The sequence below is a fragment of the Archocentrus centrarchus genome, chromosome 16 (genome assembly GCF_007364275.1).
Source record: "Archocentrus centrarchus isolate MPI-CPG fArcCen1 chromosome 16, fArcCen1, whole genome shotgun sequence".
NCBI classification, from domain to species: Eukaryota; Metazoa; Chordata; class Actinopteri; order Cichliformes; family Cichlidae; genus Archocentrus; species Archocentrus centrarchus.
In genome coordinates, this window is record NC_044361.1 from 34,474,121 (window position 1) to 34,489,642 (window position 15,522).

General features: G+C 45.7%; 1 protein-coding gene across 4 annotated transcripts in view; it reads left to right on the top strand.

The window, feature by feature from the left end:
• The first annotated feature begins 2,710 nt into the window (after positions 1–2,710).
• The window catches only part of LOC115794823 (atrial natriuretic peptide receptor 1-like), a 94,549-nt gene continuing 81,737 nt past the window's right edge, over positions 2,711–15,522 (top strand). The window contains exons 1-4 of one of the 4 annotated variants that reach the window (XM_030750481.1): positions 2,711–2,746; positions 7,051–7,377; positions 7,485–7,638; positions 8,794–9,566. In XM_030750481.1, coding sequence (XP_030606341.1) covers positions 8,846–9,566 — 721 coding nt within the window. In that variant the 5' untranslated portion in view covers positions 2,711–2,746; positions 7,051–7,377; positions 7,485–7,638; positions 8,794–8,845. Of the gene's footprint in view, positions 2,747–7,050; positions 7,378–7,484; positions 7,639–8,485; positions 9,567–15,522 lie in introns of those variants that run through there. The other 3 variants (XM_030750483.1, XM_030750482.1, XM_030750480.1) reach the window with 3 other exon arrangements.

Below are 15,522 nucleotides of genomic sequence, written 5' to 3' on the forward strand. Positions count from 1 at the left end.
GCTACTATCTCAGTTCTCAGCCGACTCACTAACAGCAGCTTTCCTGCTCTGTGTGTCAGATGTTTAATTACTCCTCGGGCTCCTTTAGCAGTAACAGTACTTGTAATAAATGTAGCCTGTTTGTAGCTTTGGAGGCCAGGCTCCAAAGTTGGGGAGAGAGAGAATTCAGCAAAGACACTGGAAATGGAGGCATAGAGGTCTTTTAGTTGATGAGGATCATTTCCAGGAACGAGGGAGAAACCAGAGCGTACAGGATAAAGTATACACAGCAGGGACTATCCCAATTACCACTGTAGAGGTCAGAGAACACATGACACCACTGGTCCTTAAATACTGGAGCTTGATGAGGAAAATGATGTACAGGTGCGTGCAGCCGAAGAACAGGACTCCAAAACTCCACCCATCTGGGAGGAGCCAACCTGCGAGAATAGCTGAGCCAAACAGAGAGGACTCCAGCAACACCCCACACCAAATAATCACAAAATCTAAAAACTCAAATAATAACAAACCCACAAAAGCATAAAAACCCCGGGACCATGACAGCCTGCTTGGTTGCCTCCTCCCTGTCGCTGGTATCACGTTTAGTCTGAGGCTGCCCGTCTCTGGCTTCAGTGTTTGTGTACTTGGTTTCCTTGCGCGTCTTGTAACTTCCTGTTTGTCTAATTATTTTTACCTGCGTCTCATACCTTCCTGTTTCCCATTTATCCCCCACAGTGTGTACATAGTCGCGTCTCGGTCTTTGTCAGGTCCTACTGTTGGTGTTCTTGGATTTGTGGAGTTTTTGTGTTCTTTGTGTCAGGTAAAGGCTCATTAATTGTTTGTTTGAATCTGACCACATGCCCTGTGTTTGGGTCCTTTCCATACCAAACCTCATGACATCCAGTCTCCTTTAACATGGGAAATCTTCCTTTCACGTTCAGTAGATCAGCAGACTGTGGTCTGATGAAAAATGGTGCTCATGCAGGGAAACCTGTGCTGTTTCCCTTGAGTCAGATGGTCTGTGCTGTCCTGGGTCTCCCTGTGCCGCTGTTTTTGGCTTCTCTTCTTTTGGTCTTTTGGTCTTCTCCATCACTCTGAAACCTAACGAAGATGTGTGCAGTTCATAGTGTCCTGGCTTGGTTTTGGTTGCAGGATTTGAACCCCACCCAAAGATTTATCTTCATTGATCAGCTCATATTTCTGTGGTGAAATGTTTCCCGCTGAAATAGATTTTTTTTTATTTTCCAGCTTTGCCGCGCCGCTGATGGTTGCATTCATCAGCTGCTGGTCGAACCAAAGCAGAAACGTTTAGTAAGAGTGAAACCTCAGAGTGTCTTCAGCTGGTAAAAGCGACCTTTTATATCACATGAAACCCACTTATCAAATGTAGCAGGCACCTGTGGAGTCTGTTCTTTGGCACAGTTCCTCTGAAAGCACCTCACTAAGTGCTCTGATAACGATCCATGCTCTTATTTTAGGCTCCTTATTGTAAAGCTGTCAGTGAACAAATCGCAGATGTGGGAGGTGATTCAGAGGTGCGTGCAAGCAGGCAGCCATCGCAGTGCTGGAAATGCAATTCAAGTGCAGGTAGGAGGTGATTCAGGTCACCTCTGAATCACCTCCATCATCGAGTTAATGTGGCACTGACAGAAGTCACAGACAAACAAAGCAGGTTTTAAGTCATAAATTGGAGGAGCAGTGATCCTAAAGGTGAAGGTGCTAACTGAATGTTAAAGGAAGCTGATAGATGGTGACAGAAAAGCCTTTTGTCCCTGACTGTTTCACATGATTTTATATCAGCCTCTGCAGAAAACACACTCACATTAACACACCGACCTGACCCCACAGGACTCCTGGGTAAAGAAGTCCCTGCAGTCAAACCGGACGTGATGAGCCATTCGTTCAGCCAGAGCAGCAGGCGTGACCCTGCACACAGAGAGCTTTTTGAATATTTACAATGTTTTCTGTTGAATAATTGACAAGAAGACCCTGAAGGGGGGGCCACTTCTTCTTCATGCTCAAATGGCAGATGCACAGAGGGGTCAAAAGACTCAGTTACACTGCTGATTAAACATGGATGATGAATTCAATTCAATTTTATTTTATTAATACAGTGCCAGATCACAATAGTCACCTCAAGGTGCTTTATATTGTAAGACAAAGACCCTACAATAATACAGAGAAAACTGAGTACTTTTTACTTTTACTCCCTACATTTTTACACAAGTATCTGTACTTTCTAATTCTTACATTTTCAAACAGACTCGTTACTTTTTAACACGTCAGAGAGAGGTTTTTATTTCCGGTCAGTGCGCCTCAAACATCAAACGATCTGAGCCTAAACGGAGGAATAATAACATATAAGAGACAATCGTACTGGCGTATCCTCCATCACCAGGACTTATCGGGTACAAATGGATTAAATACGCAAACCCATATAATTAATGTCTCATTTATATAATCAGGGGTCACAGCGGGCCGGACCGAGTCCGTTTGTTGCGCTCGCGGGACATAAACAGCTTAGCTAGCGCTACTGAAGAGGAGCGAGCATGAAGGGAGTAACGTGTGGCAGGTAAATGCAACGTTTCTAAATGCTCAACAAATATCAGCAAACACACAAAGTGTGTGCAGTTTGTCACACAGTGTGTCTGCGAGCTAAAAGAAGAGCTGCTGTATTTCAGGGAGAGCAAAGAGAAAGAAGTTCACTCAGAGATGGAGAAAGAGGACAGGAGAGGAAGAAGAGGAAGAAGAGAGGTTAGATTTAAAGGTAAGGACTGCAAAACAAACTGAAGTATGCTGACTTTGTGTAATTCAAAGATTGTATGAAAATACTGCAGTTTAGTGTGTGATAAACAGGTTATCTTGTTGTACTGTATTTACAGTAAAGCTCTGTGTTGGTGCACAGAGGCTGTGTTCATGGTCAGAGTTACAGGTTACATCAGTGCAGCAGAGATGAGTTTGAATCAAAGCTGCTGATGCTGAGATTCATTCACTGAGTCCAACATTTCTACAGCCTGTATGCTGTCAGTGTAGGGGATGGAGATCAGCTCAGAGAGCTGTGAAATACTGGGTTACATCTTTGTGAGTTCAGTTCATCCACACAGAGCAGTAAACCTCAGAGCAGCATTGTATTGATCACATACACACCACCGACAGTTTAAGTATCAGTAAAGTGATGCACTGAAGCCTCATCAGACTTAACTAAAGACATTTCCTCTAATTTTTTTGTTTTAGTTTTTTCAAGGACTCTGTTTTTATATTTAGTCTGGGTAATCACACAGTTTTAGTTTTTATATATTTAGTTGGACTGAAGGCTTCAGAGATAGTTTACATATTCTCTGTGTGGTTCTTAGTTTACTGTGCATATTTAGATATCTGGTATTTTTGAGTATTTTCAGTCCTTGGTTCACATTGCTGCTTGTATTAGGCTTCATTAGTTCTCACCACAGTTCCTTCTGAGTTTTTCCTCCATGTCAAGTTTTGTGTTTAAGTTTCACTGTTTAGATCCTGTTCCTTCCTGTTTTACTTTGATGGTTATATGTCCCTCGTGCCTTACTTCCCTCCTCGTGTCGGGATTGTGTTGATGGCTTGCAGCTGGGTGTCCTTGGGCTCCTGCATCAGCCTGAATGAAGGTGTGCTTTGTGTTACTAAGGGCTGCATCCCTAATGCGATTCATGACACCTGGTGTCAGCAGGTGTTAGCCTAGCTTAGCACGAAGGGTGGAATTAGGGGAAAACTGCCTCCCTCCAAAAATGAAAACAATAATAAGGAGAATAAGTTTATTGATCTTTATTGACAGGGAAATTCATAACAGACAGACATGCTGCTTAAACTGAAGAAAAATGGCTGAAAGGAAATGAAGACAGAGTCTCTGAGTCACCCCCTGGTGGCTGGTTGTGGTACGGGACGTCAGCTCTGATTCCTCTTTTCTGGAATTAAATTTGTTCAATGTGAAAAATTCTGCTGACACATTTTCCTACCACATTACTGAGTTCATCACACAGCTGCTCAGGTGGGCTCAGGTGAGGCTGTGTAAAATACTCACAAACACATTTCGTGTCATATTTGGTCAGAAGCATCAGTGTGACTCAGCAGCATCTCAAGCGCTTCTTAAACAGGGAGACCAAGAACAGGAACTCCAGCAGTCCATTTTCTTTTTCACACCCTGTACAGGTCGTCCGTGTGTCACACAGCTAACACAAAGAAACATCATTCACACTCCCATTCACACCAATGGGCAGTTTAGAATCACCAGTTAACCTAACCCCACTAACTGCATGTGTTTGGATTGTGGAAGAAACCGTAATACCTGGAGAAAATCCACGCAGACACGGGGAAAACACGCAAACTCCACACAGAAAGGCCCCGGCCATGGTCGAACCCAGGACCTTCTTGGTGTGAGGCAACAGTGCTAACCACCACACAACCCTGCTGCCCAGAACAGGAACTCAGTGGACGTGAATTTCATGCTCATTTGCAGATCTCTGTGTGAAAAGTGGAGCTCCCAAGTGTTTACATTTTATTTTTGTTGGATAGTTGTGGAAAAAAGTACTTGGACTTTTTACAGGTATATTAAGCCGGTACTTCATTACTTGAGTAAAAATATTCAGTTTTCTTCAGATTAACGGTGTGCTCCCAGCCTGCTGCGCTCACACAGCAGCCTGATAGTGGTGGTTTCGTTGCCCCTGTCCTGATGTTAAAAATGTAACGCATCCACAGTGTTATTCTGTACTGTTGTTGTGACCTAAGGAAACATTAATGAGGATGGTACAACGTTGTGTCTGGGGATGCCAATGGTACAGAGACACACAGCGTGATAGAAAGTTAAAGCTCCGTGTTTACTCCAAATAATGTTTCCAGCCAGCTGGAGCTGCAGCCGCCTGGAAGGAAATCCATAATTCATGTTTCGTTTCCTAACAGGAAATACATCAACGCCTCATTACTGCTCACATTTTCCCAACTGATCATACTCTTTATGTTGCACTTCACTGCTGAAGATATTTTTATCAGACACAGGAAGTGCAGGAAAAAAGACACATAAACCCAGGAAATGTGTGAGAAAAGAGGAGAAACACGTTTTTGTTGGAAATACAGCTGACAGTTGCGTTTGTTGCCCGTAGTTTGTGTGGAAGACTCTGACCTGTCTGGGTGGGTCTGGTGTGGAGATGAGCTTCCTCATCATGGAGAAGGTGGCACTGTTCTGTCCCAGAGCCAGACCATCATGAGCCAGAGAATTCAAAGCTGCCTGATCTGGTTGAACCTGAGCCTGAGGGTCCTGTGGTGCCTGAACCGGTCCTCTAAGCTCCAGTATTTGTACCAGAATGCTGCTGGAGGCTGCTTTGGCACCCCAAGTAGTCTCGCTTTTGGTTACCTGTGCTGCCCCCTTGTTGCCATCCACCTGCTGGCCACTGGTTTCTGGGGGGGTCTTTACCTTCTTTGTCATCAGCACCGTGCTCAGGCATCAGAAGGGCTCTGATGCTGATCGTCTGCCCTGATTCACTGCTGACAGCTACCACCTCAGCTACAGGAGTCGCTCTGTCAACACCTGCTGCCTTGCTCCTTGGCCTCCTGAGAAGCTCCTCCTTCATCACCAGCTTCCTGGTCTATCATTACTGACAGCCTTCTCCTCACCCACTTTGGTGGCTCCACCTCATCTGAAACCCAAGTGCTCCAGCCTCCTTTACTGGCCTCCAGTCTCATTGTTGGCCACCTGCTCCACCTCTGGAGAGGGTTTTCTGCCCCACCTTTGGGCCATCCCACTAATCTGTACCTCTACTCTCCTTCCAAGTTGACCCCTGAACTCATTTTATCCCTAATATTTCTTTTGTCTTGGTATGGTGGCAAGAAAAATGCTGAGGCTTCAAAATATGGAATCCCAATCTACTTGGTGACTATGTCCTTCTTTTATCTACAGTCTGTGGAAATAAAGCAATACAGAGAGCTGCAGAAAGCAAACTATGCAAACTTTATATTGGAAAATGGCCAAAGGGACCAAACTGCACACTCAGCATATGGACTCACCAGCAGGACATAAGAGGTTTATAGTGTTCTCTCGTCGTCATATTCATAGACTTTTATTTTGATATCACAAATAAAAGTTCTCACGGTGACAGGCAGTAATGGTTTGAGTGAGTGACTGTATATAAGTTACTAGTGTGTTTTTCTCAGTGAAGCTCCACGTGGTCCACTCCAGCTTACTTTCTACTATTCTTCCATGATATATTCTACTTCTGCTCACTTCCTGTCATGCATCTCCTGTTTCTGCCCTGGATGTTCACATTAAGCATGAAGTTTCTAATAATGAGCTAATCCCTGGCTCAGGCTGCACACAGCTCGGAACACTCGGTTTCTGAAAGCAGTTTCTGTATCAGGCTGTATATGGAGAGCCGTTTCATTCAAAATGAAATAAATAAATGAATAAATAAATAAATCCTGCTATTGATAAATTATTAATAAATATTCCATGAAATAAATAAATATCCCCATCAAATAAAACAAAATATTTCAAGATTTCTTTATTTACTTCACGATTTCTTTCTTTCTTTCTTAATGGAGTTTTATTTTGTGACACTTTTATTTTGTAAAGTTATTTTACTTGTTTCAGTGATTTTTTTAACCCGGTTTTTCATTTGAAGCTCTTTTTAATTTCATGTTCTTATATTCAAATGAGGGGGCGGAGTTTTATCTGTGGGTCGGCGCTGGTCAGAGGTCAGCGACCCAGAGGAGTGAGAATATTGAACAGGAGACTAAGAAAATAATTGATGCCAGATTTTTATTTTTTTTGCGGCCTTTTGCAGAATGCTTCTGATCTTTCTAAATTTATTCAACTGATTTACATTGTCTGAAAACAGAAGCACCTCAGACTTATTGAGAGAAGCTGCTAAGTTTTAAAGTTTTAACATGGGAGTCTATGGGGACTGACTCGCTGCTGGCGCCCTGCTGGACGACAGCGGAACTGCAGCTTTGGAGCTTCAGGGGTCGATGCTTGTCCTCCGCCTCCTGCAACCATTAGGGGGCGCAGTCGCAATGCCGTTGAATTCTGGTCTGTATTAATTTTATTCTGCTCTACAGTCATGGTTCCTCCACCTTCCCTGAGTCCTCCTCTTCCTCCGGCTCTCCGCCCTGCAGCCCGCAGGCTCAGTCCGTGTGTCCGGAGTGCGCTCCGCCGCAGCCTCTCCGTGCCTGCTGAAATGGGTCTGACAGTGTGTGAAGGAGCTGAGCATTCACCTGCGGGACCGCTGCTGCTCTCTGCTCGAATTTAAAGGACTTCAGAAGGTTTGTGTCGCTTCCTCTGAGCGCGGTCTGTGGAGTTTGTGGGTTATGGCGCAGTCTGAAGGTTTTTTAAACCTGTTTTGAGCGCAATGGGGGGACGTGGCTGCGCAGGTGAACACGTTGAATGTAAGTTGGTGAAAAGTTCGCTGTTTTTTTTTTTTTAAATATATATATTTTAGAGATCAGATATTGGAAGTTGTAAGTATTGGAAGTTTGAAACCAGACTTTTCCAGCTCAGGTCCCGCCGCCTGAAAACAACACAGCGACTGAGACTTGGTGGGAGTGATTTCTGTCACTGGTGGACATTTCCCTGCAGAAGAAGCGCATTTAGGGCCGCGGTGAGCGGCTCCAAACTTCCAGGCAGCATGAAGAGGAAAGCAGACTGAGGTACAGACTCCAGTTTACAGCCTGCATTGATTGAGCTGTGGGAGGATGCTCAGTGTCCGCAGGGAAAGGATGCTTTTAGGCAGCACATTAATGCCTCACAGGGTATGGAGGCCCGTTAGTGCCACAGTCTGTGGCTGTACTCAGGTGATTCTGCGTGGACACATTCCCAGGCTGCTAAATAAATGATGACAGGTGTGATCTGTTGGTCTCAGGTTGTAGTTAAATCATTGCAGACCAGAATATTTTTATTACGTCCTGACATGGAAACTTTAGAAGTGACAGAGGGTGTACTTTATTTTTCCTGTGACTGCGCAGTGAGCCAGTGCTCACTTTAGCTGTCAGCATCTTCTTCCAGCTAACAGCAGCAGTGTTTTTGGGTTCAGTGTGTATATCTGGCAGCGTTGTCACATCCTTTTGAGCTGCTGTACGACACGTGTGTGGCTCACGATCAGTGCAGTTGAGTGTTTGAGAGGGCAAATATTAGTGCTGCTCAGTCTCATCTTTCGCCTCTCAAATAATTTTCGGAGCCTGTGTTGGTGGTAAAAACCTGCACTAAAAAGCATTAACCCCATCCACCCACCATCCACCCAGTGGTAATTTGGTTCCTGACTGATTCACTTAATAGATGCGAGCACTGAGATGCTTTTCAGTGTGAAGACTGACGAGCCTGATTTAATGTTTCACATTCAGGTCGTTTTCCACCTCATGAAGTGAACATGATTTTACTGTAATATTACAGCTGCAGCTTTGATGGCAGTTTTTACCTTTTACCGTGAAGAACCTGAACTGGTCATCTGTAAGAGAAAGGCGGCTCAGTTATGAAGCGAGTCCTTTCAGACGCGGCGTGTTTTTTCTGACAGCATCGCAGCGTCTGAGGGGGCTGTGAGAAAACACTCCTCTCTGACGGTGAAACCTGCTCTCTCTGTGGTTTCTGAGGTTGGAAGGTCTTCCAGGAAAGCTTTAGGGAGTTTTTCTCCCACGGTTCAGGGAGGCCTCTCTAGACTGACGGGCAGCAGATTATTGGAGTGAAGCGAGCCGTGACAGGCTTGACTATGTGATTAGGTTTTACTTACAGCAGGAAGAGCATCACTCTTCACTCAGCAGGACCTCCTTTATGCTTTATGTCTGTTTAACGTCCATGTTGTGTCTCTGCAGTTCACGGCGACGGTTCAGCTACGGTGGAAGCGGACGACCTGCTGGCTGGAGGATGGCCCGTTGGAAGGAAGGCGCCCCCCTCCTGCTGGTTCTGCTGGTTGTGTTCGGCCTGCAGTCAGAGGCCACGCATGTGGCTCAGGTTAACAACTTGACACATCACCAGAACATCACGCTGGCTGTCATTTTACCACAGAACAACACTAAATACCCGTGGGCTTGGCCTCGCGTCGGCCCCGCCGTGATCCGGGCTATCAGAAACATCAACGCAGACCCCACTCTGCTCCCCAACTGCCATCTCATGTACTTCTTCAAGAACAGCGAAAACAATGACGGGATGTGCTCGGAGTCTGTTGCTCCGCTCATGGCAGTGGACCTTAAACTTGCCCATGACCCCTGGGCTTTCATTGGGCCCGGCTGCTCCTACAGCTCCGCCCCTGTTGGCCGCTTCACCACCCACTGGGACATCCCTATGGTTACTGCAGGAGCTCCAGCTGTAGCCTTTTCTGATGGAACGTACCCGTTCCTCACCAACACGGGCCCCACCCACAAGAACCTCGGGAGGTTTGCGTTCCGGATCTGTGAGCATTTTGGGTGGCGGGAACGTGTCATGCTCGTTTTCAGTGACAACAAGGTGGACGACCGGCCATGTTACTTCACCATAGAGGGTTTGTACTCGGAGCTGACCAACATCACTGTAGAACGTGCGTTTAATGAGGACCAGCCAGCATTCAGCTACTCCCACATCATCTCCGACATTAAGGATGCCGGACGAGGTGAGTCCACGTTCGATGCTTCCTGCGCTTTTAGCTATCTCAGCTTGTTTTTAACTGGTTTAGGATGTTTCCACTGCAGCTTATCAGTGAGATGCCTTCACGGGTCCACAGAGTTCATTGTAACTGATCTGATTTGTAACGTTTCAGTAGTGTTCCTGTTAAATGTTTCCGATAATGAGCTCTGTAATAATCCCTGTTAGCCACACGCTCAGAGTGCAGCTCTGTATACTCACTGTACGCAGTTGCAGCTCATCAGCCTCCGGGGCTGAAACAGGAAGTTCCAAACCTGCAGTTCCTCTACCGTCCAGCTGAGGCGCCACAGTGAGCCAGTCTCCATAGACTCCTATGTTAAAATTTTACAGCAGAAATACACGTTTACAGCCTGATACAGAAACTGCTGTGGTCTCTGTAGCTAATTTAGCCTTTCGTAAAGGGGAGGATGTTTGTATAACTCACCTGTTTAAACTGGATTAATGGTCAAAGTTTGCATTATTAGGGGCTATCTGCTAGGTGTGATGCTAAGACAGTCTGTGGATGCAGACTGATAACCAGGCTAACTAGCATTATCTGATAAGTTAGCACGCTTTGGCCACTTATGGTCATGGTGGGGAAGAAAAAGCAACATGGTGGCAGAAGAAAAATTGAGGCTTGAGTTGAGTTCAGAACCTAGTGGGTTTGGTCTTAGTTTGACTCAGTCGTTCTACAGAAACCCACCGAGTCAAACTAAGATCTTCTCTTCATGGTCTGCCATGTTTGTAGTTTTCACGCCTCTGTTTGGCCCTTTAAGTTACTTTTTTGACAGGTTGTATTTTGGTAATCTGTTTTTATTTCATGACTTCCTGTCTTTGTCTGTTTTCCCCTTTTTTCTTCTTATTGTTGGCCCCGCCTTCTTCTGTTTCACCTGTGCCTTATTATTTTATGTCTTTACAGTCTGGTGTTTTATAGTCTGTCCATCACCTCACCTCTCTGTTTGTTTCAACCATCCAGCTGAACTTTTGTTAAAGCTGCAGCCTCCTCTGTCACACCCTGAGTTTGGGTTCTCGCTCATAACTAAGGCAAATAGTCCAAGTCCAGAGTTTTGCTGTATTTACTGTGATGTGAAACTCTAACGAAAGGTGAAGGTCATCCTGGAGAAGCTGAAAGCTGCCTCCAGACAGCTTTGTTGAAGCTGTTGTTGGATTTGTTGATTTATTAGCTGATTGTTTCTGCATTTATTGACCGTCTCTTCTGTTCTTTAGTTAAACTGTGAGGTAATGAATCCCGTCAAAGGCTTGTGTTGCTGCTGTATGAGGCACAGTTTGAAATGTGAAATCTGTTTGTTTGCACGGACACAACTTATCCAACTTTTTCTGGAAGGTGGTTTTGTGTCTGCAGCACATATGTGTTCATCTTCTGATAAGACATGTCAGCCAGACACAGAAACAAGGCTTTAAACCAGGGGCCCCCAAACTTGCGGCCCGGGGGCCGCATCCGGCCCCACCCACTTCCGGTCCACGAATTGATGTCAAAAATAACATACAGTTTGGCCCTTTAAGTTACTTTTTTGACATTTCGCTTAACCCTCATGTCTCTAGTGTGATGTCTAACTGTGCCTCATCGTCTGTGTAAACCTGGAGTAGCCCTTTGTGAACATGAGTGAGTAGGTGTGAGAGCGACAGATGAAGCGTTCACTTTCTGTGAAGCAGTCCTCGCCCACAAACGCAGAGCAGCGGGTTAAATACGAGTATTTGACTGGCTGCTGTGAGGGTGTGGTGCTGGTTAAGTTTCATTTGGGGGTCTGGTTGGTTATCAGCTTTTGGCTGCACAATTCAAATGTGCTCTGTGATTTAAGTGTAAGATTCTCCTGACTGAAGTCATGTGATTTTCATGTTTTCCTCACAGCAGAAAAATGTCTATATCCCAAAAAAAAAGACAATTTTTCTGCTGCATCGTTCTGTTCACTGAGGAGGGGTGTTAGTTTGGAGACCTTTCTTCTTGTTGACCTGCTGTAGCCGAGTGTGAGACGTCTCTGTGAGAGTAATAAATGAACAAAGGTTGGCTCGGTGTCAAAAAAAGCCGACTTTTAGGAGATAAGAGGTTCTCTTACAGCTCAGATTGCTCATGTGCTCTTATCTTTCAGTCCAGTTACAAATGTTCAAGCTTTTTATCATTGCACATAATTATCCTGCTGCCACAGTGACCACACTCTTACACACACACAGAAAAAAAGCGCTCTGAGTGTTTTCCTGTTGATTCAGCTGCACAGATGCTGGCCTGCTCTCTCTGATCTGTCCATTCTCCAGCCAGAGTGCCTTTTTACTGCAGCCATCAGCTCCCGATCTGTGCTTCAGGGCATCATCATCATCCTCCTCCTCTGCAGCAGGAGGCAGAAACCCGAGTCGAATCGATACGTCTGTGGTCTGAGGACACGGCGGAACAGCCTGCATCAGAAAGCGATGCAGTGCCCTAAAAATCATTCAGACATCTGTTATCAAAACACCTCTTTATAAAAAGTCGTTAGACCTTCATTCAGGTCTCAACAGGAGCATCGTTCTGCTCATCTTGGTCACATCTCTGCACACTGGTCTGCTCTTTAGCTCGTGTTTTCCTGCAGAGCCTCTCAGCATCCGTCTGATTGGATGAAAGTGTCTGACATGTGGGTTCAGGGCTCTCCTTAGATGTTCTGTGGGTGTTGATTGGTCCAGCATTGTTTTTCCTGTTAGCTTCAGGTCGGTGGAGCTGCTGTAGAGCTGCTAAGATGGTCATCCTCCCAGCAGGTTCTGTCAGAGGGACTGTGGGCTTCGAGTCTGAGGCTTTCACAGATCTTTTATTAAATCCACAGAGGATCAACAGGAATAACTGATCAGGAGTGAATCCAGTGTGGAGAAAAGTTATTGAGCCACATGTTTGGCCCCGCGTCCTCAGAGTGTTTTACAAAGTGCTGATAGAAGAATTCAGACACTTAACTGAAGCAAAAATACACTTAAAGCAGTTGGAGTAAAAGTACTCATTATGATGCTGAATCATAACTCTTAGTAGACTCTTATTTTACAATATCAAGAAGTAATTTGACATCAGTCAGCTTACAGCACATATGCTGTTTAGAGAGCTGCAGAAGAATAAGTGTCGATGTTCTTTATGGCTTAGAAAGGCAAAAACACAACTTTCAACAGATATCAGAGAGAAACAGCTGAGTAGTGAGGACTGGCTTTCAGGAGCCTTCACATTGTGCTGTTTTTCTCATCCGTGTAACCTGCAAGCGTTCGGCTGTTTGTAGCACCTGAAACCAGGAATGAAGCAGAGGACTTTTATTTTGAAAAACTGCTACATCTTGTAACTATAGACCCACAATTTGGGTCTTTTTCTTCAGCACTGGGACTTTTCTGCTTCCAAAATCCACTACTAGAACTAACCCAGGTCTCAGTCGGCGCAGTCTAAGCAGAGCTGCTGAGACCTACATTTCCCAGACTCTTCCTCGAGCTCTTCTGAGGGGACAACGAGGCGTTCCTAACCAGCTGATATAATCTCTGCAGCGTGTCCTGGATGTTCCCCAGGGCCTCCTCATGTCTGACAGCACCTCAGCTAGGATGTGTCCAGGATGCATCCTAATCAGATGCTTGAGACACCTCAGCTGTCTCCTTTCGATGTGGAGGAGTCTACTCCGAGCACCTGCTGATTGGCCGAGCTCCTCTCCCTCTCTCTGAGGGAGCTCAGCCTCCTTTTGGAGGAAGCTTGTATTCGTGGTCTGGTTTTTTTTTGGTGACTGCCCAGAGCTCGTGGTCATAGGTGAGGACGGGAACGTAGATCCACTGATATGCTAAATGTTAAATGGTCTGATACTGATATGAGGGGCTTTTCTAATCATTCACCACAATAACACACAAGTGCCTTTTTCTATACCTTGCACACACTCACTCTGATGGATGCACTGGGGGTAACTAAGGGTTCAGGGATTGAACCACTGACCGTCCGATTGGTAGAGGACCCTCTCCACCTCCTGAGCCACAGCTTCACTGTTACGCTCAGTGCTGAGTGTCCATCTCCCTCACTTCAGTCAGAAGAAAGACCCCGAGATGCTTGAACTCCTTCACTTGGGGCCTCAACCCGGAATAGGAATGCCACAGTTTTCGTCACAGTTTTCCAGCTGAGATTCCTGGCTTCAGCTGGGTTTTATGCTCAGCCCCCCCACAGATCTGTAGACAAATCACATGTGCTGACTTTAGGCCCTGAATATTCAGTGTTTTTAGGGGTAATTCACTTGGGGGATAAAGAAAGTGTTTCTCATGGATCTTTTATGTCTTTGTTTCCAGCATGAACCGGTTTAACCCACTCATGGCAGTGATACCGTCATCCTTTCAGAAGCTTTACAGTCCACCCAGTCACATTCATGTGTCTTTCATTGTGTTCTCATTATTTTCTGTACTCGGGTTTCATCACTGCTGCACCCATATTCTAATATTAGGTTCTCCAGATCAAAGTGAGGCATACTGATAGATAGGTGAGTTTTCATGAAGCCTTAAACAAAGAGAGCAGGCGGAGCAGTAACAGGAAAAAAGGCTGAGACCCCACATGGTTCAGGACATGTTTGACATGAAATTAAATGAAAGCTGAGTTTGTGGGAGTGAAACTCTTCTGTCCACTGAGCTGATATTAAACCAGGACAAATGAAAGCAGAGCGACCTGAAACGTGGAGGCTCTTGTGCGTGCGAAAGTCCTTGTCACCAGCGTTTGGCAGCTCTTTGCTCAGCTCTCCTGTACCTCTGCTGGAGTTTAGCGACGGAGTCATAAATTGAGCTTCCGCTATCTGCGGAGGTGTATCATTGTGTAAACCCGCTGAGAGCTCAAACAAACACGCCGCCTCTCAATCAGCCTGCAACGAGTTTCCCTCTCCGGTTCCCACAGAGCCACCAAATCCTCCTGACAGCACATTCGTTAACAGAGGTCAGCAACCTGCCGCCTTATATGGAAGCTACACGCGGCCTATCAGATCTGTAGGTATTTCCTGCCAAACACACTGAAGCTAATTTTACCTTGTGTCTGCCTTTTACCTCCTTAATCAAACACTGTGACATTCAGCAGAGAATAAGCCAAACGGGAGTCTCAGAGTAAACATGTTGGTCTGAATACAGCACTGACTCATGATTAAGCCCAGGAAGAGATAAAGGATTATTTTAAACGCTGAATCATCCCGGAATCACAAATAAAAGGTTTGGGCTGTGCAGCGTCACTTCAGGTAACAGCAGCTAACAGCACTGACCTTTTCTCTCTCCGCTGCATCAGATTCAGATGGGATTGTGTCTCATTAATGCAAAGCCACGTGTCCAAAACACACAGAAAGGTTAAACCTCCCCAGCTCTGAGGCTCAGCAGCCCCCCCAGCTCCAGACGATCCCTGTCCATCTCACCTTGTACATAAAATCAGGAATACTCAGAGGGAACAGAGGGTCTTTACGATGCAGAGGGAACAGAGGGTCTTTACGATGCAGAGGGCAAGCCCTCCAACCAGCTTTTCCTTTAATCGTAACCAAAAATGGAGCCCATTATAATATAGTTAATATTCATCCATCCATCTTCTTCTGCTTATCCTTGACCCTGACCCTGTACAGGTCGCCAGCCTGTCGCAGGGCTAGCACAGAGACAGACAACCATTCGCTCACACTCACACCTGTGGGCAATTTAAAACCACCAGTTAACCCCCCACTGACTGGCTGTGTTTGGACTGTGGGAGGAAGCCGCCGAGAACCCACGCAGACACTGGGAGAACATGCAAAATCCACACAGAAAGGCCCCAGCCAGATGGTGGATTTGAACCCTGGACCTTCTTGCTGTGAGGCAACAGTGCTAACCACCGTGCCTCTCTAAAGTTGGAGACATAAATTCAAACTTTGCTGAGTGGAGGCGTCAGCGCCCGCTCTTCAGTGAAGGTGACTGTGATCCTGTTTCTTCATGTCTGACTCAGGTGGACAGAGGAGAGGCTT